This window comes from Myodes glareolus, chromosome 23 (genome assembly GCF_982192425.1).
Source record: "Myodes glareolus chromosome 23, mMyoGla1.1, whole genome shotgun sequence".
Classification (NCBI taxonomy): domain Eukaryota; kingdom Metazoa; phylum Chordata; class Mammalia; order Rodentia; family Cricetidae; genus Myodes; species Myodes glareolus.
The window spans coordinates 55,740,344-55,766,936 of record NC_142048.1 but is presented as its reverse complement, the minus strand read 5'-3'; the positions used below and the strand labels follow the sequence as shown (position 1 = coordinate 55,766,936).

Below are 26,593 nucleotides of genomic sequence, written 5' to 3'. Positions count from 1 at the left end.
AGAGCCTCAAAGGCTGACATTCCAAGAAAGATTTCTGGGCTCAAGGCAAACCGCCCCACCCCTCACCCCCACCACTGCCTGGAGCAGCCCCCATACACGCATACACACTCCCAGCAGAGTCACATGACCACAGAGTGGGCAAGGAGCTGTTTCCACCTTCACAGCCCTCAAACAACTTGTCCTTCTCTGGTCTCCTCTTTCAGGACTGAGGGGAAATGGCCACCCCTTTGCAGAACCAGCCCCAGGTGTGAACCATAGGCTCTGCAGAGGTGGCCATGACTACCAAACACCAAAGCTCCTCTCACCCACTCCCCATCCTCCAGGCCTGTGGTTGGAAGTGGCAGGCCCAGAGGGCAGGGGCAGACACCCGCCTCCTACCAACCCTGATGTGTGCTTTGGGTCCCTGTGGCCTCTCCTAGATGTCACATATCAGAGAAGAGAGCTTGTGTCAGGACACCAGAAGTTCAGGGCTCCTGTCCCCCAGCAGCCCGGCCTGCTTCCATGACTAGATTGCATAGCCATCGTCCAAGGGACACACAAGCCTCACACTTACATCTGTGGCCAGAGTTAGCTGGGCCAACCAGAGGATTGGGGACTTGGGTGCAAACCCCACTTGTGCCCTGGTACCCAGGCTTGCCTCACCCCCACTTCAACTAACAGGGGGTAGGGTGAGTATTAGAAAATGCTATTACTGCTCTCAGTGCAAAGCAGGCCCTTCCAGGCAGTTTGGGATAAGGATAGCCAGCCCGGAAAAGGCTGGGGCTGGTGTCCACAGTTCCCAGTCCCCTGACCTCATTGCTGGCCTGGGCTCCAATCAGAAGGCTGAGATAAGCAGGAGGACCATGGCCACCTGGGGCCCAGGGCAAGTGAACCTTGCCCCCACGCCTGTCCCAGCAGCTGCTGTCCTTGACCACACCATGGAGAGCCCGCTGAGACTCAGCCTGCTCTATGTTGCCCTGGCCAGCCTCCTGTCACCTGGAAGAAGCGGTAAGTGCTCCAGCCCTTCACACTGCCGAGTGGCCCAGGAGGAGGGCATGAGGGTGGGTAGTGGGAAGGGCGGGGTGGTAGGTGCACTGATCCAGCCACAGGCTGGCTTCTGCTGGTATAGTTAGGGCCAGCTGCGACTACTCATGCAGGGCACAAAGGGTGACAGGCCTGAAGAAAGGAGGAGAAGGGAAGCAGATCAGAGACAGAGCAGTACGGGAACAGTGATGAGGAGAGAGAGGAGGACAGAGATAAGGAGAAAGATAAACAAAGGAGATAAAGTCACCCCAAACACATGCTGGGAGAGACAGGAACTGGGGCTCCCAAGCTTGGGAAGCTCAGCTGGGCCACAGACTGCACAAGGCAAGGTCGTACAAACAGGCAACAAGCAGCCCCCAGACCTGCTCCAGAGCAGGCTCCACTCACACAGAGCTGGCCTTGCACCAGGACAACCTCAGCAACACAGGGGCCCTTCCCACTCATTTGGGCCTGACTGAGGAAAGCGCCACTGGCAAACCTGACACCCACTCGATGGGTCAATGCCTGCTAGTAACTGCCAAGGTCGGCGCCACAGAGACAACCCAATGTTTGAGGGCAGCAATGTGCCCGAGCTGGAAAATCAAAGGCCACAAGCAGCAAAACACACAGCCAGGACTGGGCAGCAGGATGCCGTGTGTCAGGACATTAGAGTCTTTGCCAGTTCCCATGGACGAGTGTTCACAACATTGCCGTGTTTTAATTTCTTGCTGCCAATCTTGATTTTACTCAAATCAGAACCTATGGCTGCCAGCAGGGTGGGTCTGTGTGACTGTCTAGGGTGTGGGTATAGTGTTCCAGCAAAGCCATTCACAGAAACTGATTTAATCAAAAGGTTAAATTTTGATTAAGATTTAACCGACCAGCTGCCTTCATTCACTGGACAGGGGCTTAGTAAGTAGCATTGTTTCTAGACCTATGAATAGCCACAGGCAGATGGACCACCTATGTTTATAACCACAGGCAGATAGATGCACCACATAAGTTTATTTTCCCAGAGAGGTGACAGCAGCAAACCAAGAGATACATAACATCATAGAACAGCCATGTACTATGCCCAGAAACAGCACAAGGCAAGGGGTCCAAGAGATATGGAGGTGGTCAGGGTGGCGGACCTCCCGAGGGGTCGTGCGATGGATCTGTGGAGGTGGTCAGGGTGGCAGACCTGCTGAGGGGTCGTGCAATGGATCTGTGGAGGTGGTCAGGGTGGTGGACCTCCCGAGGAGTCATGCGATGGAGTGACCCATGTGTGCAGCTGGGCACACCAGTCCTTTTTCCATCACGATGGTCAAATACCTGCACAGGCCACTTTAGGAAGTGTTTCTTTTGGCGCATGGTCTCAGAGGTCTCAATCCATCGTGGCAGGGAGAGTGTGACAGAGTGTAGCAGTTCCCCTCATGGCAGCCAGGAAGCAGAGAGAAGGGAGAATGAGAACATACGGTCTGCTGGTCCTGCCTCTCTCCTCTCCAGGCTCCCAGGCCAGGTGGCGACACACCCATGCTCACAGCGCATCTTTCCCCCTTAGTTAGTTCTACCTGGAAGCCCCTCACAGACACACCCAGAGGTGTCTCAGTCTAGGCTGACAATGAAGGGTCATCTTCCTACCAGGGAGGAATGAACCAGGCAGGGAAAAGCTTGTGTGAAGGCCCTAGCCAGAGGACACCTGGGGACAGGTGAGGTCCCTTCACCCTCGCCCTTCTCTGTCTGGTAGTGTTTATAAACCGGGAACGCGCCAGCAATGTCCTGACGAGGATTCGGAGGGCAAACTCACTTTTTGAAGAGGTGAAGAAAGGAAATCTGGAAAGAGAGTGTATGGAAGAAGTATGTTCTTATGAAGAGGCCCGCGAAGTCTTCGAGGATACTCAGAAGACGGTGAGTCAGGCCAGGTCCTTGCCGGCTGGGGCTGGGACATCTCAGTTCCTTTCTAGCTGGGACTGGGCCATCCTGGGCTGCTGCAGGGTTCCAGGCTGGCCCAGATTTGGATCCTTTACCCACAAGTCTGTGAAGCATAGTTGGGGAAAGCAACCAAGGGGTTAGAAGGTCAGGTATATTATCCTAGCCTATTGCCTGTAGGACATCCATTTTGATCTCTTCTGCATCTCTTCAGGTCTCTTCCTGAGTAGAAAAACTGAGGGGGAGAAATATGCCACATAACACAAAGTTAATGATAACTTGCTCGTAACCTAAGTTAACCTAAGAAAATCATATATGTCTATACACACATGTGTGCATGAACATATGCATGCATGTATGTGTGTATATATGTACATGTGTAATATTTATGTATGTATACATGTATTATATTTATGTATTGTGTGTATGCATGTGTGTGTGTTTGTATATCCATCCCCTCATGGTCCCTATCAGTGCTTCCTGGATAAATGTACAACGGTTGCCACCACCCTTCCTCTCCAGTGGGTAAGGAGCCTGGTGACTAAGATGAGCATGCACAGCATGCAGACATGTGACAGGAGGCCCACAGCACCACCATCACTACCTACGTACACAGCATCAGGAGTGAGCCTGCTTCTCTTCCCCAGAAGACGGGGGTCTTCAAGTGCCCGGTGGAAACGTGAGCCCCAAGTAACAAGAAGGAACTAACGAGAAGAGTCATCAAAGAGGGTCAAGGAGGAGCTGAGGGAGGGAGGAACAGTTATTCCAAGCAGTTATTTCCGGACCCAAGTGGAAACGACAAGGCCCACTGCTGCTGCCACCACTGAAGGCCACAGAGCAAGACCTGCGCCACCTGGCTCCATTTAGGAATTCAGCCACCCACAGCCAGGGCCATCTGACCAAGGGCTTTAGGCCAATGTGACTCCTGGGGACTGGGATCAGACCAGGGGCTTTCAGCCAGTTGCAACTAAACACCTGTGAGAACAGGTAAAAGCGTGAAGTCTTGGGGCTCTCGCTATCAAATGATTCTTAGGGTCTGTGATCAGTTCATCTCATGATCTTAGACAGAACACCTTAGCAGCAGCCAGAAGAGACATGCTCTCCTCATGGCAGACAGGAAGCAAAGGGCAGAGCAAGAAGGAGCTGGATCTGAGATCCCGCCAAGGACACCCCCACCCAACCACCTCGTCCTCCAGATAAGCCCCATCTAGAGTTTACAGAACCCCCCAAAGTACCACCACCACCTGGACACCAAATGTTCAGTACGTGAACCTTAGAAGGACAAGCCGTCAGAAAGGCCAGGTCACAAGGCAAGGCCAGCTCGAGGAGTGGCCAGAGGGCAGGACGCATTTATGCACGTGGAAGAACAGCCTTAGGAGACGCACTGAGGTCAGGACCCTAGAAGAGTGGGAAGAGCCAATGTCATGCTCTACAAAGCTGCATGGGCACCATTACCTCACTTTCCCCCCCAAAGACACCATGCGGACTGGATCATGGATGATTTCCCGAGGAAGGAATCCACCATGCGTGCTCAAATCCTCCTTGGTTTTTTAGAAACGTCTGTGCATTGCATCATCTGACACAACAAAACCAGATGCGAGGATTGTTCCAGAAGCTTACTGTAAGGTTTTAGTAGTTAATGACATTGACTAGACTTAAGAACAGGAATGTCAATTCCGGGATTAGAGGTTCGCTTGACTCATGACCCTGAATCCTTCTATGTTCCGCGTGACCACATAGTCTATTATGATCCCACTGAAATCACAGAGAAGATTGTAATGGGTGAATAGACACCCTGTGGGTGGCAGCATGGCCACACACTCTTCAGAAAGCCCACCCATTTACCCCACCTTCGGTGAGAATCGGCATGGAGGAAAGGCGTGATGAAGTCCTGGAGGTGAAGTAGACAGAAGCCAACCTCTTAGGACTGAAGACACCTACGCAGTTCACCACGGCATCTCCGAGAGGTGAGCTTTTACAGCCCGCCACCTCCAGCTGCAGCCAGGGTCCTGGGCAGGTTTGTTAGGGAAGGAGTGCTGGAGGTGACACCCTCCGACATTCCTCTATCCCTACAAACAAGGATGCTTCTAGTCGGGGGAATGGCTCTGGGGGCTCTAACAGACCACTCGGATCTATCGGTCACGAAGGAAGTGTGTGACACTTAAACTGAGCCACAAGAGCCTTTTGAAAATCAAGCCAAGACCATTGACCATGGCAAGACATGTCTACAGGTGAAAACTTCTACATGGCCCATCTTATATGACTGGAGCACGGGTATCAATTGTGATGTGAGTTTCTGGAAGATACTGGCAAAATGAGGGGAGAATATGGCTCCTGTCACAAGAGACAAGATGAGGAGGAAAATGCAGCAGATGGGCATTGTTGAGCGCACACCCCTGCGAGCCAGTCTAGAGAGCAAGCTTCCTTCTTCTCACATCAGCAGGTCATGGCACACGAGAGAGTCCTTCCGTTGCTGTCCACTGGGTGATCATGGTTCATTTCAGCCACCCGAAAAGAGAAAGGGAATCGGGAATTCTTTTTATTCCCAAATGTAGTGATGCTTGCCTTTAATCCCAGAACTCGAGAGGCAGAGGCAGGGGGACTGATGGGAATTTGAGGGCCTGGTCTACAAAGCAAGTTCCAAGATGGACAGGGATACATACCAAGAGCCTGTCTCAGTAATGAGAGGAAGGAAGGAAAGAAGGAAATAGGGTAATATTTCTTTAATTCTTTGCTACCAAAACAATGGTTTATATCTGATGAGAAAATCCATAGTTGACGGAACTATTTTTTATTTTAAGCATTTGTTTAAATAGCTACACAAATATGAATATAAACTATTATAGATAAGGAATTACCTTCTTCAATAAGTGGGATTCATCTCTCTCCCTCTGTGCTGCTATAGCAAAATACCCTAGGCTAGGGCATTCACAAACAGCAGGAAGTCTGGCCTGTAGATGTGGAGGGTGGGAAGTTCAAGGCCAAGATGGCAGCAGTTTGGGGGTCAGATGAGGGCCCGGTGTCTGCCTCCAGGATTTCCTCATTGCCTCCCCTCTTCTAGAGGAGGAGGGAGAGCATGAGGAGGGATGCTGTATGAACGCATCACAAGGCTCCGGTCACCTCACGATAGCAGAGCCCTCACGACCTAATACCACATAAAAGCCACAACCTTTAATATGATGCCATCTAGGGTTGCAGAGTAGGCTAAAGAATTAAAAGCTGTGGAAGAAGCGTTGCTGGGAGTCTTTGGAGGTCCTAGTAAAGCTACCATATGATACCTGGCAAGTTGGGTCCTCTCTTTTGGGTTCTTAGTTCATCAATAAACTAAATATTTACAAGACACAAACAGAAGCCCCTGGGCTAAGAGTGGCCTCCAAAGGAGGCTTGAGAATAATTTATTAGAGTTGAAAATGACAACCCAAGGGCAGGAGAGTTGTCTGGATTGGGGAAGGAGGCTGAGAAAAAGGAACAGAAGCCACACCACTTGAATAAGCTGGTCTTGAGGACAGCCACGGGCTGCAGGCAGCCACGCAGTGGATAGAGGAGGTTTAGGAAAAGAAGGAAGCCCAGTCCATTGGTTGGGGGATTTAAAAGTACAACTTAGACTCTAGCCAGCATCCAAATAAAAAAGAAAAGAAGAAAAATGTAGTTACACCTTCATAATGTCAAGACTTAGAAGGGTGGGTTGATCCAACTGACCCCCATGGTAGCTCCTATGGAGCGTGTAGGAGGGCAGAAGTTGTGGGAAGAAAAACATATTATCTTAAGGTGAATCCATCTTTCTCAGTGTGGTCTCTTACCCAGGCCCCTGACCTACCACACAAGATTAAGCGTTAAGAGAGGAGACAAGGGCATGACTTCACTAGTATATAGATTCCATCCTTTATAAATACTAGCATTGAGTTTCAACCTGTGAACTGGAGGGCAAAACATGGAGGCAGCATTCAAATACTTTTATCCTAAAAAGACAAACCTCATACTAAACAAAACCTAACACAAATGGAATCAGAGATCTAAAGGCAAAACAAGAAAAACCTTTCATAGCAATGTCGGGCATGGAGCTAGCCAGAGTTCTTAAGCATGGCACCCAAAAATAATTCAAAAGAAAAAAATTAATCAGCCAGACTTTGTCAGATTGAAATTTTTTCTATGGGGGGGGAAGAGTTAAGAGAACGAATATACAAGCTACCGACCACAAAAGTGTTTACAACCCACACCTCCAACATGGGATCCAGAATCTGTAAAGAGCTCGTAGCCCAAGAGAAGAAATGAACACATAAGAAAGTTCAATGAACAGAAGACTGGAACAGCTACATCACCAAAGATGACATCTGGTGACAAGCACATGAGAAGACACCCCACACTGCTAGCCAGCATGGGGATTCAAGGCAAAGGCACGGCAAAGCCTACTGTACTGTTAAGAGGGTATCAGTACAGCTGCAGTTAGTAACTGACTGCTGATAAAGGGTGGAGCCTTGGGTGTGGGGGGTGGAGCTGAGGAACCAGATACCAGAGTATCCAAACTCATAGTTACCAGCCATATAAAGTGACCCACTACTGTGAGGAAACCATCCCTGGGCACTTACCTAGAAACACAAAAACTTATTTTCATATAAACTGTCTCACATAAGGCGTATTTTTTTTTTTCTGAGACAGGATTTCTCTGTGTAGGCTTGGCTGTCCTGGAACTCTGTAGACCAGGTCAGCCTCAAACTCATGGAGATTCACCTGCCTCTGCCTCCTGAGTGCTGGGATTAAGGGTGTGTGCCACCGCAGCCCCCAGCCCAGGCATAAATGTTTAGAGCGGCTCCAATCATAATTACCCAAAGCTGGAAAGAGCTTGCGCATCATCCACTGTCGATGAAGATGAGCCAGCCACAGGCAGCAGCAGGCTCGGGGACACAGGAAGCTGGACACATGCTGGAAGCAGATGCTGAAGGAAGAGAATTTCACAAGCTTGTTTCATGTATAATCTCATTTATCAGACCTTCTTTAAACATCATTACTTTATCAAAGAGCAGCAGGCTCCTGATGATACCAGGACTTGACAGTTTGGGGGCTGTGATGGAAGGGTTGGGTGAAGATGGGGCTGTGTTTATTTGATTGTGTGGGTGGTCACACATACCAACACGTGTGCTAGAGTTCAAAGAATTGCACACACAAAAGTGGATTTTACTGTGTGACATTCAAATTGGGAAAAACTGTACTTTTTTCTCTTCTTTCTTCTTCTTTCTTCTTCTTCCTCCGTGTTCTTTTTTCTTTGTCTTCTCCTTCTTCTTTGACAGAAACTCACGTAACCCAGGCTGGTCTCAAACTCAGTGTGACATGAGGAATAACCTTGAACTTCAATCCTCCTGCCTCAATTCCAAAGTGCTGGGATTACAGGCATGTGCAATCATGCCCAATTTTTATTTGACTTTTGAAAATACATTCCGTATCAAGAAAATCCCTGTCTTTCTCTTCTTCACCTATGAGATTGAATCAAGGGCTTCCCACAAACCAGGCAAGTGCTCTCCTCCAGGCTGTAGCTCCAGGCTAAACAGAAATATTTTAAAGACAGCACATTCATTGCCGTGACAACCATAATAGGGTCCTATAAGCAGAATGACTTAGAGTAATGGGACTTATTCCCTTGAAATTTGGAGGTAATGAATGCAAAACCAGAACCCATGTCAGGCTGGGTCCTTTGGAAGTGCCAGAAGAAACTCTATGCTGTGGCTCCAGTAGTTACCTCTGTTGTCACCTCCCGTGACCTCCCTCCGCTGCTGGCTCCAGGTGACCATTCTTTACTTTGAGATGGACACTGTCATTGGTTAAGAGCCTGTGATGATCCTGGACAACCTCACCTGAGGTCCTAATGATGGCTCTAATTTACATCTACGAAGTTCCATTTTTAGTTAAGGTCATATTTTGAGGTTCCAGTAGGTCTGAATGGGGAGCGGGATTTTTTTAAATTAATTAATTAATTTATTTGTTTGTTGATAAAAATTTCCACTTCCTCCCCTCCTCCCCATACCCTCCCATTCCCCCACTCCCTCTCCTCCCCACCACTCCCCCTCCTCCTCCCTCTCCAGTCCAAAGAGCAGTCAGGATTTCCTACCCTGTGGGAAGTTCAAGTTCCTCCCCCCTCCCTCCAAGTCTAGGAAGGTGAGCATCCAAACAGACTAGGATCCCAAACAGCCAGTACATGCAGATGAAACAAGACCCAGTGCCATTGTAAATGGCTTCTCAGTCAGCCGCCATGTTAGCCACATTCAGAGAATCCGGTTTGATCACATGCTCGTTCAGTTCCAGTCCAGCTGGCCTTGGTGAGCTCTCATTCGATCAGTCCCCTTGTATCAGTGGGTGAACGCACCCCTCGCGGTCCTGATTTCCTTTTTCATGTTCTCCCTCCTTCTGCTCCTCATTTGGACCTTGGGGGGCTCAGTCCAGTGCTCCAATATGGGTCTCCGTCTCTATCACCATTCATCGTCGGATGAAGGTTCCCTCTGGTCCTGCCTATCTTACTCACGTTTTCCCTCCTTCTGTTTCTCATTTGGATCTAGGGAGTTAAGTCCAGTGTTCCAATATGTGTCTCTGTCTCTATCTCCATCCATCGCCAGATGAAGGTTCTATGGTGATATGCAAAATATTCATCAGTATGGTTATGGGCCAAGGCCAGTTCAGGCACCCTCTCCTTTGCTGCCCAGGGAAGAATCTGGGGACCTCTCCTTGGGCCTGAGAACCCCTCCAGAAACAAGTCTCTTGCCAACCCTAAAATGGCTCCCTTAGTTGAGATATATACTTGCCTGCTCCCATATCCATCCTTCCTCCCCCCATCTCATTCCCCCACGCCATCCCCAATCCTCCCCCTCTCCCTTCTCTCTAACCATCTCCCCTTACTTCCACCCCCTACACACACACACCCCCCGTGCACCCAAGTTTGCCTTGCAATCTTGACTACTTCCAATATCCAGGAGGGTAACTACATGATTTTCGTCAGGTTCACCTTCTTATTTAGCTTCTCTAGGATCACGAATTATAGGCTCAAAGACCTTTAACTATGGCTAGAATTCACTTATGAGTGAGTACATACCGTATTCCTCTTTTTGGGTCTGGGTTACCTCACTCAGTAAAGCGTTTTCTATTTCCATCCATTTGCATGCAAAATTCAAGATGTCATTGTTTTTTACCGCTGAGTAAAACTCTAATGTGTATATGTTCCACACCTTCTTTAACCTTTCTTCTATTGAGGGGCACCTAGGTTGTTTCCAGGTTCTGGCTATTACAAATAGTGCTGCTATGAACATAGTTGAACAAATGCTTTTGTAGTATGATAGGGCATCTCTTGGGTATATTCCCAAGAGTGGAATTGCTGGGTCCTGAGGGAGGTTGAATCCCAGTTTCCTGAGAAACCGCCACACTGATTTCCACAGTGGCTGCACAAGTTTGCATTCCCACCAACAATGGATGAAAGTTTTCCTCACTCCACATCCTCTCCAACATAGACTATCATTGGTGTTTTTAAGTTTAGTTATTCTGACAGGTGTAAGATGGTATCTCAAAGTTGTTTTGATTTGCATTTCCCTGATCGCTAAGGAGATTGAGCATGACCTTAAGTGTCTTTTGGCCATTCAAAGTTCATCTGTTGTGAATTCTCTGTTCAGTTCAGTACCCCATTTTTTAATTGGGTTAATTAGAGTTTTAGTATCTAGTTTCTTGACTTCTTTGTATATTTTGGAGATCAGACCTTTGTCTGTTGAGGGGTTGGTGAAGATCTTCTCCCAGTCAGAAGGTAGTCTTTTTGTCTTACTGACAGTGTCCTTTGCTTTACAGAAGCTTCTCAGTTTCAGGAGGTCCCATTTATTCATTGATTCTCTTATTATCTATGCTACTGGGGTTCTACTTAGGAAGTGGTTTCCTGTGCCTATATCTCGTAGACTACTTCCCACCTTCTCTTCTATCAGGTTCAAAGTGGTCATATTAATGTTGATGTCTTTAATCCATTTGGACTTGAGTTTTGTGCATGGTGATAGATATGGATCTACTTTCATTCTTCTACAGGTTGACATTCATTTATGCCAGCACCATTTGTTAAAGATGATTTCCTTCTTCCATTGTATACCTTTAGCTCCCTCGTCAAAAATCAGGTGTTCATAGGTTTGTGGGTTAATATCTGGTCTTCTATTTAATTCCATAGGTCGACTTCTCTGTTGTTATGCCAATACCAAGCTGTTTTCAATACTGTCGCTCTGTAATAGAGTTTGAAGTCAGGGATGGTAATGCCTCCAGAAGTTCCTTTATTGTATAAGATTGTTTTGGCTATCCTGGGTTTTTTGTTTTGCCATATAAACTTGATTATTGTTTTCTCAAGGTCTGTGAAGAAGTTTGATGGGATTTTGATGGGGATTGCATTGAATCTATAGATTGCTTTTAGTAGAATTGCCATTTTTACTATGTTGATTCTCCCAATCCAAGAGCAGGGGAGGTCTTTCCATTTTCTGGTGTCCTCCTCAATTTCTTTCTTCAAAGACTTAAAGTTCTTGTCAAATATGTCTTTCACTTCCTTGGTTAGAGTTACCCCAAGATATTTTATGCTATTTGTGGCTATCGTGAATGGTGATGTTTCTCTGATTTCCCTCTCTGCTTCTTTATCCTTTGTGTATAGGAGGGCAACCAATTTTTTTGAGTTGATCTTGTATCCTGCCACATTAATAAAGGTGTTTATCAGCTGTAGGAGTTCTTTGGTAGAGTTTTTGGGGTCGCTTATGTATACTATCATATTGTCTGCAAATAACGAAAGTTTAACTTCATCCTTTCCAATTCGAATCCCCTTGATCCCCTTATCTTGTCTTATTGCTATTGCTAGAACTTCAAGCACTATATTGAAGAGGTATGGAGAGAGTGGAGAGCCTTGTCGTGTTCCTGATTTTAGTGGAATGGCTTTGAGTTTCTCTCCATTCAGTTTGATGTTAGCTGTCGGCTTGCTGTATATTGCTTTTATTATATTTAGGTATGATCCTTGTATCCTCAATCTCTCCAACACCTTTATCATAAAGGGGTGTTGAATTTTGTCAAATGCTTTTTCAGCATCCAATGAAATGATCATGTGGTTTTTTTTTTCTTTCAGATTATTTATATGATGGATTACATTGATAGATTTGCGTATGTTGAACCAGCCCTGCATCTCTGGAATGAAGCCCACTTGATCATAATGGATGATTTTTCTAATGTGTTCTTGGATTTGGTTTGCCAGGATTTTGTTGAGAATTTTTGTGTCGATGTTCATGAGTGAGATTGGCCTGTAATTCTCTTTCTTGGTTGTGTCTTTGTGTGGTTTTGGTATTAGGGTAACTGTAGCTTCATAGAAAGAGTTTGGCAATGACTCTTCTGTTTCTATACTGTGAAATACATTAAGGAGTGTAGGTATTAGCTCTTCCTGGAAGTTCTGGTAGAATTCTGCTTTGAAACCATCTGGTCCTGGGCTTTTTTTGGTAGGGAGTTTTTTGATAACACCTACTAATTCTTCATGACTGACAGGTCTATTTAGATTGTTCACCTGGTCTTGGTTCAACTTTGATATATGGTACTTATCTTAAAAAATGTCCATTTCTTTTACATTTTCCAATTTTATGGCGTACAGGCTTTTGTAGTATGATCTAATGATTCTCTGAATTTCCTCTGTGTCTGTGGTTATGTCCCCCTTTTCATTTCTGATCTTATTAATTTGCATGTTCTCTCTCTGCCGTTTGATTAGTTTGGGTAGGGGTTTGTCAATCTTGTTGATTTTCTCCAAGAACCAGCTTTTTGTTTCATTGATTCTCTGAATTGTTTTCTGTGTTTCTATTTTGTTGATTTCAGCCCTCAGTTTGAATATTTCCAATCTTCTACTCCTCCTGGGTGAATCAGCTTCTTTTTTTTCTAGAGCTTTCAAGTGTGCTGTTAAGTCTCCAATATGTGCTTTCTCCATTTTCTTTAATTGGGCACTTAGTGCTATGAACTTTCCTCTTAGCACTGCTTTCGTTGTGTCCCATAGGTTTGAGTATGTTGTGTCTTTATTTTCATTAAATTCAAGGAAGACTTTAATTTCTTTCTTTATTTCTTCCTTGACCCAGGGGTGATTTAATAGTTGACAGTTCAACTTCCATGAGTTTGTTGGCTTCCTGGGGGTAGCATTGTTGTTGAATTCTAACTTTAATCCATGGTGATCTGACAAGACACAGGTGGTTACTAATATTTTTTTGTATCTGTGGAAGTTTGCTTTGTTACCGAGTATGTGGTCAATTTTTGAGAAGGTTCCATGGGCTGCAGAGAAAAAGGTATATTCTTTTCTATTTGGGTGGAATGTTCTATAGATACCTGTTAAGTCCATTTGATTCAATACCTCCAATAATTCTCTTATTTCTCTGTTGGGTTTCTGTCTGATTGATCTGTCCATTGGTGAGAGAGGTGTGTTGAAGTCTCCTACTATTAATGTGTGTGGTTTGATGACTGCCTTGAGTTCTAGAAGAGTTTCTTTTACATATGTGGGTGCCTTTATATTAGGGGAATAGATATTCAGGATTGAGACTTCCTCCTGATGAACTGTTCCTGTTATGAGTATGAAATGTCCATCTCCCTCTCTTCTGATAGATTTTAGTTTGAAGTCAATTTTGTTAGATATTAGAATGACCACACCCGCTTGTTTCTTAGGTCCGTTTGCTTGGAAAACCTTTTCCCAGTCCTTTACTCTGAGTAGGTGTCTGTGGTTGAGGTGTGTTTCTTGTAAACAGCAGCATGTTGGATCCTGTTTTTGTATTCAATCTCTAAGTCTGTGCCTTTGTATAGGTGAATTGAGTCCATTGATATTAAGTGATATCAATGACCAGTGGTTGTTGACTCCGGTTTTTTGGGGTTTTTTTTTGGGTAGTAGAGTGTATGTGTTTCCCTTCTTTGAGTTGTGCTTATGAAGGGTCGCTAGATGTCTGAGTTATTGTAGGCGGTGTTGGGAATGTTGGATTCCTTGGGTTGTGATTTTCCTTCTAATACTTTCTGTAAGGCTGGATTTGTAGCTACGTATTGCTTAAATTTGTTTTTATCCTGGAATATTTTGTTTTCTCCGTTGATAGTGAACGATAGCTTGGCTGGGTATAGTAGTCTGGGTTTGCATCCATGGTCTCTTAGTTTCTGCAGTACCTCTATCCAGGACCTTCTGGCTTTCATGGTTTCCATAGAAAGTCTGGTGTAAGTCTGCTAGGCTTACATTTGTAAGTTACTTGATCTTTTTCCTTTGCAGCTCTTAATATTCTTTCTTTAATCTGAATGTTTTGTGTTTTGATTATTATATGGCGAGGGGATGTTTTTGGTTTTTTTTTTTTGATCCAGTCTATTCAGTGTTCTGTATGCTTCTTGAACCTTCATAGGGATATCGTTCTTTAGGTTGGGGAAGTTTTCTTCTATAATTTTGTTGAATATATTTTCTGGACCTTTGATCTGAAATTCTTCTCCTTCTTCTACCCCTATTATTCTTAGATTTGGGGTTTTTTTGTGTCCCACATTTCCTGAATGTTTTGTGATGAGAATTTGTTGGATTTGCTGTTTTCTTTGGTCAGAGCGTTTATTTTCTCTATGGTGTCTTCAGAGTCTGAGATTCTTTCATTATCTCTTGTATTCTGTTGGTTATGCTTGTTTCTGAAGTCTCTGTTCGTTTACCTAGATTTTCCATAGCCAACCGGCCCTCGGTTTGCGTTTTCTTCATTGCCTCCATTTCAGTTTTCAAATCTTGAACTGTTTCCATTACCTGTTTGATTGTTTTTTCTTGGTTTCCCAGAATTTCATTTACGGATTTACTCATTTCTTCAAACTTTTTGTTATAATTCTCTTCCATTTCTTTACTCATTTCCTCAATCTTTTTGTTATACTTATCTTCCATTTCTTTACGGCAGATTTCACCTCCTGTTTAAGTTCCTCTTTTATTTTCATAAAGATCCGCTTAGAGTCGATTTCTTCTATTTCTTCTGGAGTATGGTGTTCAATTCTTCTAGTTTCGTGATCCCTGGATTCTGGTGATATCATGTTGCCTTTCAGGTTGTTGGAGGAATTCTTGCATTGGTGCCTGCCCATCTCCTCCTCTCTGGATGAAACTCCTCAGCACCCTCTGGATAGAACTCCTCAGCACTCTCTGGATAGAACTCCTCAGCACTGCAGCAGGGACAGTTGGTATTCCAAGGACCCAGAAGACAAAAGGGCAGAGGCAGTGGGGGCAGGGAGGAGTCCTGTGGAACACCAAAGACCCTGCCACAGAAGCTGAGCTGGGGAGCGGGATTGTGACCAACTGTGTGTGCTGTGACTGTCTGTTCGTGTGACATAGGCCTTGACCTAAGATAGTTAGCAATTTATACTTTTCCCACTCACACGGCTGGCAATCTGTGATTTTTTTCTTAATTTTGAGCACGGGGTCTGTTAACTGATCATTCTCCAGTGGCATATGACGAATGGAACTATTTCTCCTAGCCTGTTTCTTGTTTACCTTGAAATGTGGTTTCAATATTCAGCAAGGGCCATGTGTTGAAGCAGATGGGAGATAGGCCCTCTCAGGAATGCTGGCAGCTCTCCCTTTCAGATGGAGAAGTTCTAGAACATTCCTCCAGGCAGGTTACTGAAGATGGTTACTGTTAGTGTGAAATAGTCTGCTTTTTTTCTAATGTGTTTTAAAATATTTTTTTTCTTTTAGAATGAATTCTGGAACAAATACAAAGGTAAGATATTTCTATTTCAATCATGAGAGAGACTCCTTAACATTTAAATTAAGAGAAAGTAGTAGCTTTGGAAAACATTTTAAATTACATTCTGGTTCAAATCTTATTTATCTACACTTTTCCCTTCTATATTTCTATGATACTTTTAAAAAGTATTTTATAGTAAATTTATATGGATTCCAGTTTATTATTTATTAAAATACACATCTTTCTGGGGATCTTGTTGCCCTCAGTGTCCTGTTCACAAACTCCCAGGTTCAAGCCACCCTCATGACCCAACCTCTTGAGTAACTTGGAGTGTATGTGTTTTCTACCATGTCTGACTCAGATACAGATTTAAGTCAGTTCTTCCTTATCTGAGGATGCCAAATTCCATGATATTTTTAACAAGTTTAGCAAGCTGAAGCAAATGGTGGAGCTTGAAATATTGGTTTTTCCAAAAGGTGGCCACCCTGACGACTGTTCATAGCATCAGAGACAATACTGGTCATGGCTACCTAGAAATTATTTCAAAACAGCAATTAGACACTCCTCCTCTGAGTAAGTGACAAACCAAGAGAGGTGGAGCCTTGTCAGAGCTGGATCATCCCCTGGTTCTTATTCCACACCCAGAGGCCTTGGAGAAAAGAATCCCCTCCTTCTCTGACCAGCACCCAGTCTAGAAACAAGTGCCACACTGTCCCCTTGTCCCCCTCCTTTGCAGAGGAGGTGAAGCCCCTCTCCCTGGCCACAAACGCATTGTAATACATCCCAGAGAAACCAGCAACCCAGCCAACAAGGCACAGGGGTATCACACATACACAGCCACCAAAGTGGGAACTAAACAAATCTAGGTATGATGAATTTATTCTCAAGAAGAAGCAAGCTTAAGCTATCGCAAAAGTGGCTGCAGGTACCACACAGTGTCGGTGGTGCCCACGATGAAACAACTTCAGCCTTGGTTTCCCAATCCTCTCATTGCAGACGGTGACCAGTGCGAAACCAACCCTTGCCAGAATCAAGGCAAGTGTCGCGACGGCCTGGGCGAGTACACGTGCACCTGCGTGGAGGGGTACGAAGGCAAGAACTGTGAATTCTGTAAGTCCCTCTCTTGATGGAGCTTTGGGTCATACCACAACCAGGGAAGAGGGGAGACACTGAAACACCTAATGAGATACCTAGGTCATTGGTCACTCTCTGACACATCAGCTGCTCGGCGGGGTGCGACGTGAGAGACAAGACTTTCCCGTGGGGCACCGTGAGACAGATGAGAATCGGGTAGACTGTGCACACGGCTCCTCCTGCTTCTGCTCTGGCATCGCCTTTGTTTACACTTGTCAACACAAGCATCAACAAGGAATGGTCTAGGTTGCCCAGTTTCAGATATGTGGTGCCTTTAGCTGTTTCATAGGGAGCCTCTCTGAGCTATTTGTACCATGGTGACTCCATTTTTAAATAGTCATTAGATTTCTCTCAGCCCAGTTCTCCCTAACAAGTAAGACCTGCATTTCCTTTACCTCTTTATCTCTTTAATTTTTATTTATTTATTTATTTATTTTCTATGGTCTCACTTTTTAACCAAGGCTAGACTAGAACTTATATAACTTACTTATGTATAGCCCACTCCAGATTTGAACTCCCAGAAAATCTCCTGCCTCATCTTCCTAAGTGGGATTACAGGTATATATCACCATGCCCAGGGTTAAATTACTTTCCTTCTAGAATGCAATCTTTATCCAGATGCCCTCGGGACTCTCCCCAGTGGAGCTGCTGGTTGTGATTAGGACCCATCCCACAGAAGCTCATACAGTTCCTGTACACAACAGACTAAGATATCTAATGAGGGGCACAATCTGGGAGCTAAAATTCTATCAAGGTTCTCACCAAACCCAAGCAGAGGGCTGTAAAGCAAATTGCTACAGACGTGGTTATTAGCGTGAGCTGGATCAGCTAGCACTGGAAGCAGGGGGGTACCTCTGGTCTAAGACACGGTGGATGGAGGAATACAGGCTCAGTCAGCCTAAGGTGCAATGGCAGGTCAGAAGTTACCAAGGGAGTTAAGCGGGCGCTATGCTGCAATTTCATGTAGCCTCAAGTCCCTTTGCTTCCACAATTTACTAGCATGTAGATAGAGTGGTGGGACTTAAATGACACCCCCACCCCTCCACTTCCATCTTCTCTGGAGCTGACTCCTGGCTTTCTGCCACACATTTCCCATGGATAATCATTCCTTTTAGGTCTCACAGGAACCCAGATCCCAAACCACGGCATACCCACAGCAGGGTGCCTGGTGCATCACTGGGGCCAGGGCAGGGCTCAAATACTGTTCATTGTTATTGAGTGAGGGAAGGAAGAGGTTCAGCTAGGATGCAACTCTTCGCCCATGCCAAGGGCAGCACCCTGAATGAGCAGGATGTGCACAGCCCTCAAAAGAGAACATGCATCTGCCCTCCCTCACAAAACTTCTCATTGGAGAGCCCTGTGAGGATGCCAGGTGTCCCTCCCCTGGCCTGTGCAGAGGCTGGGTGTTCCCCCATAACCTGTGCATATGACAAATGTCCCTCTCGTTGTCTGTAAGGATGCCAGGTGTTCCTCCTGTAACCTGTGCATGTGTCAAATGTCCCTCCCATGGTCTGGGGAGGCAGCAGCAGGAAGAAAGGCTTACATGAGGCTGGCATCTCGTTTGGCTGCCTATCCTGTTATCATGGAAACCACCCTGGTGTGGGCCTTTGGATACCCTGGCCTGGGCATGGCTGTGTGAACTCATCACGTGTCTATGGGAAGGGCTCATCTGTCCTCTGTCTTGCAGTTGTTCGGAAACTCTGCAGCCTAGACAACGGAGACTGTGACCAGTTCTGCAGCGAAGAGCAGAACACGGTGGTGTGCTCCTGCGCCAGCGGTTACTTCCTGGGTGACGACGGCAAGTCCTGCATCTCCACAGGTAGGAGTCATCAGCTGTGGAGACGGTGTGACGTTGCTGAGGGCACGTTCTGGTGGCACCTGCAGAGGCCAGTGATGCCAGGAGATGGAGAATTAGAGACGGGGCTCTGGACAGATCAGCCATAAAAGTTCTAAGTTTGAAAGGAGATGCATTAGACCTAAGGACAAGCGACTGCTCCACCTCAGCACCTGAAGGGGCTGGCACTGCTGCCTCATTGCTGGCAAAGGAGGTGATCCCAGGCATCACTGAGTTGAGCATACCCACAGCTCTGGCCATGACTTTTGTGCAGGGCAGCCCATGCTCCTCTGGCCTGGGGGCCTGGAAATCACAATATCTCAGGGGCAGGACAAGGGCAGGACCTGCCTGGGTCAAGAAGGAGGCCTGGGCAGGTAGAGGAGCCCACACTGGTATCATTTTTGCTGCCCCATGCTGATTGGGTTTGCTTTTTACCTGGTGAGAGCCAGGTGTGCCAGGTCTTATGCGTAGCAGAATCACTTGTTAAGAGTGACTAACAAGGCTCTGAGAGAGCAGTGAGTGCCACGTGGGCCGAGGAACATAAAGGGCCAGGGGAATGAGAAGGGCCCAACCCATGTTCTTGGTTACAAGGGTCTCTTGAAGAAACAGAGACACTGCAGAGTGTATAAGCTTCTAGGCAGCAAGGATAATCAGCCTCTGATGGATTGACTGTCTAGTGACTCTTCAGAAGTTCTTTTTATTGATACACAAAAGGCCCTTTAGGGAGTCAATTCCCGCATACCAAAATCTCTTATCTGAACTAGGAGTCATCTTATGGAACTATTACCTAAGCAAACACAATCTTGCTAAAAATTCCAAGTTTGCCAGGAACATCTTAAGACTGAGGTTATGCCAAGGCTCTGATATTCCCAAGAAAGAGCAATCTCATAAAAACTCAGATAACAATTATTGATTATTTACAAGAGATTATTTCAAGGCCTAAGTGGTCATCACTCCAGAGTAAATGCCAGGGGCAATGGCTCTTTTAATATTCCACTATACTCATCTATGTTAGCCATATGGCTTGGTACCTTTTTCAGCTGTCAGCTCACATGTTGCTTCTTCGGTGATCAGGGCAGGAGTGGCAGAGGAAGCTTCCTGCTTCCCAGAATACTCCCGTTCTCTTTGTTCCACCTCTACTTCCTGTCTGGTTTTCCCGCCTATACTTCCTGCCTGATCAATCAGCGTTTTATTAAAATACATGATTGACAGAATACAGATAATTCTCCCGCACCATTTCCCTCTTTTTTTAAAAAAACAAAGAAAAATACCCATAGTCCATTTGTTGGGAATGTGGGCTACTTCCTGCTGGTTGGGGGCGCTGATAATCTTATGGGGTCCTAAAGAAAATTTAGAGTTATAATCAAGTCCTGAATGGAATATCCTGGGAGTCTTGATCATCTCAGGTAGCAGTCTTGAATCTATTCTGGATGTAGAACTCTGTCATCTGGGCCATCTGTTCCTATCGGAGATTTCTCAGGTGGTCTTCCTTTATCGAACCTGATTTTTCTTAACTCAGAATGAATCCATTGCTTCTTATTTTCTGTGGAAACAAAAGCAAAATCTCTTCTCCAAAGTAACATACCTTTTGACTTCAGTTTTGAAGCCAAGGTATTTTCAAAATACCTATCTTGGATTAATTCAGCAGCATTTATAAACAAATATCTTTTAGCAGCTGTTGCTCCTTCCTCAGCATTCAAACAATTCAAAGAGAGCATAATAGCATACAGTATCAAGATTCTCTGTATATTTTCCATCTTTATTCGGCTTTATTTTAACTTCTATTTCTTTTATTTTTACTTTTACTTTTTGAGACAGGTTTTCTGTATATCTTTGTCCTGGAATAACTCTGTAGACCAGGCTGTCCTTGAACTCACAGAGGTCCCACTGTCTCTGCCACCCCAGTGCTGGGATTAAAGGCGTGTGCTACCACACCTTGAACTCACAGAGATCTGTCTGTCTCTGCCTTCCAGGCATTGGGATTAAAGATGTGTACTACCACACCTTAAAGTCACAGAGGTCAATCTACCTCTACCCCTTGAAGTCTCAGAGGTCAATTTACCTCTGCCTCCCAAGTGTTGGGATTAAAGGTGTATACCACCACACCCAACTACTCTCTTTCTTTTTTTACTTTAAGAACTTTAACTTTTATCCTGCATATATTTTTAACACACTATAAACCATTTAGAGGTTTTCTTCCTCTTTGAATCTCTCTTTACTGTATATCTCTCTTTTTCTGACCACATGAGCCTTTAATTTACTAAGCAATATGGAGAGCCGTGGCTTTGATGGCTAGATCCAGCCCATTCCTTAGCTCTCCAGCCTCGTGGTGGAGGAACCATCAGAGCCATTTTTGTCATCACAACTCTACAGTGTTTTAAGGTCCCTGCCAGCAAGCAAGCTGCAGCATTCTGCTTACAGACCACACTCAGTTGGACTGCCTGCCTGAAAGAGTCAGAGTTTGCCCTGGCAGGACGGCCGACATTTTAAAACAGCGCAGTTTTTTTCCTGCTATGGCTGAAAACCGAAAAACATGCGTTCAGCTTTTCACCAACACCGTTTAAGTGTTTTGTGGCAGACCTCTTAATGAGCTGCAGGGTTTTGCAGCTAAAGCTGAGTCAGGAAGCCTCTCTTAGATGAGAGCACTTGCTTGCCTCTAGCAAGCAGAGCAGACCCAAGAAATTGCTGCTACCAAGAAAACATGCTTTACTCTATTCTTTCCCAAGCTTTCTCAGGCTTTCTGTGGATTCAGTTATCCACGTCTGGGCGCCATCTGTAACATGAGGGCCGGCTTGTTGGGGTATCTGTTCCCGCCCCGTACCCCACAACCAGCAAGTCCCAGAGAAAATCACACACAGGACTCCATAAGATTATAAACTGATTGGACCATTAGGTCAGGCTACTTATTAGTTCTTATGACTTACCTTAACCCATTATTCTGATCTATGTTAGCCATATGGCTTGGTACCTTTTTCAGCTGTCAGCTCACATGTTGCTTCTTCGGTGATCAGGGCAGGAGTGGCAGAGAAAGCTTCCTGCTTCCCAGAATACAGAACTCCCGTTCTCTTTGTTCCACCTCTACTTCCTGTCTGGTTTTCCTGCCTATACTTCCTGCCTGGTCAATCAGCGTTTTATTAAAATACATGATTGACAGAATACAGATAATTCTCCCGCACCATGAGGGCATGAGCAAAATTAAACAAGTTTTTATAGCCAACGTCCTCCAGTCCAGTTCCCAAAAGAGTTGCTGTTCCTTTGCAAGCTTCATAGTTTTTGCTATACACAATCCCATCAGCATTCTTGTCTTCTGAGCTCCCACTGGGAACACCCGTTTAGCTCTGCCAACAGAAGTCTAAGTTTTCTTCAGCTCTTATCCCTAAATGATTTCAAATCCTTCTTCTGCAAACTGGCTCCAAGTTTTTCGAACCACATTGACCAAGTAGCCATAGCAACAACCCTACTCTTGGTATCAATTTTTTGTATTAGCCAGAATTTCAGGGATGTGACAAAGCACCTGACCACTAAAGGATGAGGGATTTGCTTCCGCTCAGCTTTCAGAGACTCGAGTCCATGGTGGTGGGGGAAGCACAGTTGGGCTGAGGCTCATCCAGTGGCTGCCAGTAATGGAGAGAGAAATGTCTGCACAACAAGTTTTGTCCTTTTCTCTATTTTATTTTGCTTGGGTCCCCAGACTACTTGATAGTGCTGCCTACACTTGGGGTACAGCTCGCCCATCTTAGTTAGTCTTCCCTAAAAATGTCTTTATAGTTATGCCAAGAGCTGTGTTTTATTTTTCTTTGAGACAGGATTTCTCCGTGTAGCCCTGGCTGTCATGGAACTTACTCTGTAGCCCAGACTGGTTTCGAACTCAGAAATCTGCCTGCCTCTGCCTCCTAAGTGCTGGGATTAAAGGTGTGCACCACCACCACTCTGCAAACTGTGTTTTACTGATGCCTCACCTGACTCTCAGTCAGGTTTAACCATCAGCCCCTGGCCTTCCAGGGAGCCTCAGTAGGCCTGTGGAGCTTCTGGCTTTGCTGAGGCCTCCTCTGTTGCTCCTATCCTTCCTTTCAGTGCCCTTCCCCTGTGGGAAAACCACCATAGGACGCATGAAGAGGTCCTTGGACCAGAGCACCAACCACAGTGAGCCTTTCCCTGAAGACTTCCTACCAGAGTTAGACTTGCTGTCGCCTACGGAGAGTCCTTCCGAGCTGCTCAACCTCAACCAGACACAACCGGAAAAAGACAGCTCAAGCGTTATTCGGATTGTGGGTGGCCGAGCATGCAAAGACGGGGAGTGTCCCTGGCAGGTAACTGGGCCAAGATAAAACTGGTGGCTCGTAGAACAGGCTGGTGGGACAATTCACTGAGGGTCAGCAACTCAGACCTGCAAGGGTCCTTCCCGGTGGTCATCATTCCTCTTCTAGTGTGAGAGTATTTTTTAAACAAAAATATTTAAATACTAAGAGGTATAAAAATACCTTTTTAAAAAAAGACACATCTATTTATGTTTAAAATGCTTTTCTGTGCATAGGGAGAAAATGCTAGGACTGGTTTGGACGAGATGAAAGAGGAGGCCCTGTTAGAGGGACCTTGTCATCTGGGTGGGAAGGAGACAGGCAAAGGTATCCTGCAGGGCTAGTGCTTGGGTGTCTGTGGATCATCAGTCGGTCCATCTTTAAAGCAGACCAAAGCTATAGTGTGGAAATAAAGCTGGGTGTCTCCGGGAGTCACTCACAATGTGGGCACCAGAGAACATCCAGAGTGCCGGGAAGGAAGGGCTGGGCCACTTGCAAGGATGCTGCAAGGAGTTGTAGGGCTGGCTAATGGGGGTAGTGAGAAGTGCCTTGCTCTCTTCCAGGCTGTAGCACTAAGAGAAAGGCAGGAAGCAGACAGGCAAAAGGGGCAGGATCTCGGGGTAGTCCAGCAGACGTGGAGAGCTGTGGTCAGGTGTAAGTCTCCTAGAAAAGGTTCTCTGAGACCCTGCAGAGAGCCCACACGGCCTAGGCAGCTTGACACGGCCCTTGTTCAGATCGTAGGTGGTTTGCAGACACTCTGTTCTGGTCGCAGGCTCTGCTTGTCAATGATGACAACAATGAGGGCTTCTGTGGGGGCACCATCTTGAATGAGTTCTACATCCTCACGGCGGCCCACTGTCTGCACCAAGCCAAGCGATTCAGGGTGAGGGTAGGTAAGTGACGCCCCAGCCCTGGGGACACCACCATCTCAAGCCCTAGGGCTGTGATTGCTGCTCTCCCCCAGGACCGCTAGAACTACACATGGGTTCTGTTAGCAACACCTGCTCAAAGGCAGATGCTCTGCTTGGAGATGGTCAGAGAGGAGAAGGGGGTGGGCATCTCCAGACTTCCGGGGGCTGGGCCATTCCACACAGAGACTTCCCCAAGGCCAGACCATTCCACACAGAGACTCCCCCAGGGCCAGACCGTTCCACACAGAGACTCCCCCAGGGCCAGACCATTCCGCACAGAGACTCCCTCAGGGCCGGCCATTCCACACAGAGACTTCCCCAGGGCTGGTCATTCCACACAGAGACTTCCCCAGGGCTGGTCATTCCACACAGAGACTTCCCCAGGGCTGGTCATTCCACACAGAGACTTCCCACCTTCCCTCTTCAGTGCTTTCATGACGTTCCTCTCTTAGCATTCTTCCCTCAAAAACCTTCCCAGCCTGCCTCTCTCCACAAGAGAGTCTCTTACTCTCTCTTACTCTCTCCACGGAGTCTCTTACTTCCGTGTTACTTCACTTTGGTGTTTCTATGAGATCCATGAGTTAGGCAGTGAAAAATCCTGCACTAGCCCCAAATGCAGTTTGAAAATGTCTGGCATCCCTCCGCTACAGATTTAAGAAGCAGAGATGAGTGAGGTTGTTCCAGTGTCTCGTTTCCAAAGCCCTGACTTCCCAGGTGTTTAGAAATAAATAAACCTTGGCTGTGAGTGAGATGTTACTACAGTCTCCTTTCACAGTCAGCGGCACACTGCGCCTTCAGCTCGTCTCAGGTCAGACCGTTTGGGCCGGGGTGCACAGCCCAGGTCTGGAAGAGGAGAGAGACCCTTGGCCCTGAGCTGATTGACAGACCCAGATGACCGGAAGTACTCAAGTGTGAGGAACTGGAAAGCACAAGAGTCCTAAACATTCACACAGAAACATGATCGGGGAGCTGGAGAGAAGGCTTAGTGGTTAGCAGTACTTAACTACTCTCGCAGAGGACCTGGGTTTGGTGGCTCACAGCTGTCTGTAACTCCAGGTCCAAGGGGATCTGATACCCTGGTCTCCACAGGCACTAGGCATGTGCACAGTACACATGCATACACACGCAGGCAAATGCTCATAGACATGAAATAAAATAACCCTTTTTAAAAAGTCTTTAAAAACATGATCAGAAGGGGAAGCCCTGGGAGGAAGGCAGAGCCCTTTAGTCTCTCTCCAGAGGGCAGGCTCTTCAGGAATTTGTAAGCATTGCCTTGTCCTTCTGAGTGCTAGGACGCAAGCATATACTCCTTGACGTGGGTCTGGTTTTTCATTAGAGAAAAATTATTTTGTGGGGTGGGGTGAAGGGTTTATTTGCCTTATACTTTCACATCACTGTTTATCACTGAAGGAAGCCAGGGCAGGAATTCAAACAGGGAAAGAACCTAGAGACGGGAGCTGACACAGAGGTCATGGAGGGGTGTTGCTTATTGGCTTGCTCCTCACGACTTGTTCAGCCTGCTTTCTTATAGAGCCCAGGACCATCAGCCCAGGGATGGCCCCACCCACAATGGGCCGGGCCCTCCCCAATCAATCACTAATTAAGAAAATACCCTGCAGGCTTGCCTACAGCCCAATCTTCTGAAGGCAATTTTTCAATTGAGGCTCCCTCTTCTGTGATGACTCTAACCTGTGTCAAGGTGACTTAAGCCCAGGCAACTCATTCCCTTCCTTCCTTCCTTTCTTTCTTTCTTTCTTTCTTTCTTTCTTTCTTTCTTTCTTTCTTTCTTTTTTCCTTTCTTTTCTTGTGGAGACAGTATCTGGTTATGACGCACTGACTGGCCTAGAACTTACTATGTAGATAATGCTGGCCTTGAAGTCACAGAGATCCTCTTGCCTCTGCCTCCTTCCCTACATGACTACAGGTGTACACTTCTTTAAAGGTAGTTGATATGCAAACACCCGGCCCTGAGAGAACTAACTGCCAACTGCGCTCTCTCTCTCTGTCTGTCTCTCTCTCTTTCTCTCTGTCTCTCTCTGTGTGTCTTTCTCTGTGTCTCTGTCTCTGTCTCTCTCTGTCTCTCTGTCTCTGTGTGTGTCTCTGTCTCTCTGTCTCTGTGTGTGTCTCTGTCTCTCTGTCTCTGTGTGTGTCTCTGTCTCTGTCTCTCTCTCTGTGTCTCTCTCTCTGTGTCTCTCTATCTCTCCCCCCACCTCCAGGGGATCGGAACACAGAGAAGGAGGAAGGCAATGAGATGGTGCACGACGTGGACGTGATCATAAAGCACAACAAGTTTGTGAGGGAGACCTATGACTTCGACATCGCAGTGCTCAAGCTGAAGACTCCCATCACGTTCCGCATGAACGTGGCCCCCGCCTGCCTGCCTCAGAAGGACTGGGCCGAGGCCACACTGATGACGCAGAAGTCGGGCATCGTGAGTGGGTTTGGACGCACACATGAGAAGGGCCGCCAGTCAAACATCTTGAAGATGCTGGAGGTGCCCTATGTGGATCGCAACACCTGCAAGCTCTCCAGCAGCTTCACCATCACACAGAACATGTTCTGTGCTGGCTACGATGCCAAACTGGAGGATGCCTGCCAGGGGGACAGCGGCGGCCCCCACGTCACCAAGTACAAAGGCACCCACTTCGTGACTGGCATTGTCAGCTGGGGAGAAGGGTGTGCGAGGAAAGGGAAGTATGGGATCTACACGAAGGTCACGGCCTTCCTCAGGTGGATTGAGAAGTCCATGAAAGCCAGGGTGGTGCCCACATCTGAGACCCCAACATCAACAAGTCCTCCCCATTAAAGCAGCTCTCTAGA

The 26,593-nt window shown here is 46.4% G+C and overlaps 1 protein-coding gene across 1 annotated transcript; it reads left to right on the top strand.

Annotated features, from left to right (window-relative positions):
• The first annotated feature begins 828 nt into the window (after positions 1–828).
• Positions 829–26,593, top strand: F10 (coagulation factor X). The gene is made up of 8 exons (XM_048456213.3): positions 829–987; positions 2,732–2,892; positions 15,605–15,629; positions 16,593–16,706; positions 18,418–18,549; positions 22,639–22,874; positions 23,635–23,755; positions 25,990–26,593. Exons 1-8 carry the CDS (start codon positions 843–845, stop codon positions 26,577–26,579), a joined length of 1,524 nt encoding a protein of 507 aa, XP_048312170.3. The 5' UTR covers positions 829–842; the 3' UTR covers positions 26,580–26,593.

What these genes read in the sequence shown, in the direction of transcription:
- F10 (XM_048456213.3), top strand. Translation starts at nt 843, where the DNA reads ATGGCCACCTGGGGCCCAGGGCAAGTGAACCTTGCCCCCACGCCTGTC. An exon ending in ATTCTGGAACAAATACAAAG is followed by an intron (nt 15,630 to 16,592) that starts GTAAGATATTTC and finishes CTCTCATTGCAG; the next exon opens with ACGGTGACCAGTGCGAAACC. An exon ending in GCGATTCAGGGTGAGGGTAG is followed by an intron (nt 23,756 to 25,989) that starts GTAAGTGACGCC and finishes CCCCACCTCCAG; the next exon opens with GGGATCGGAACACAGAGAAG.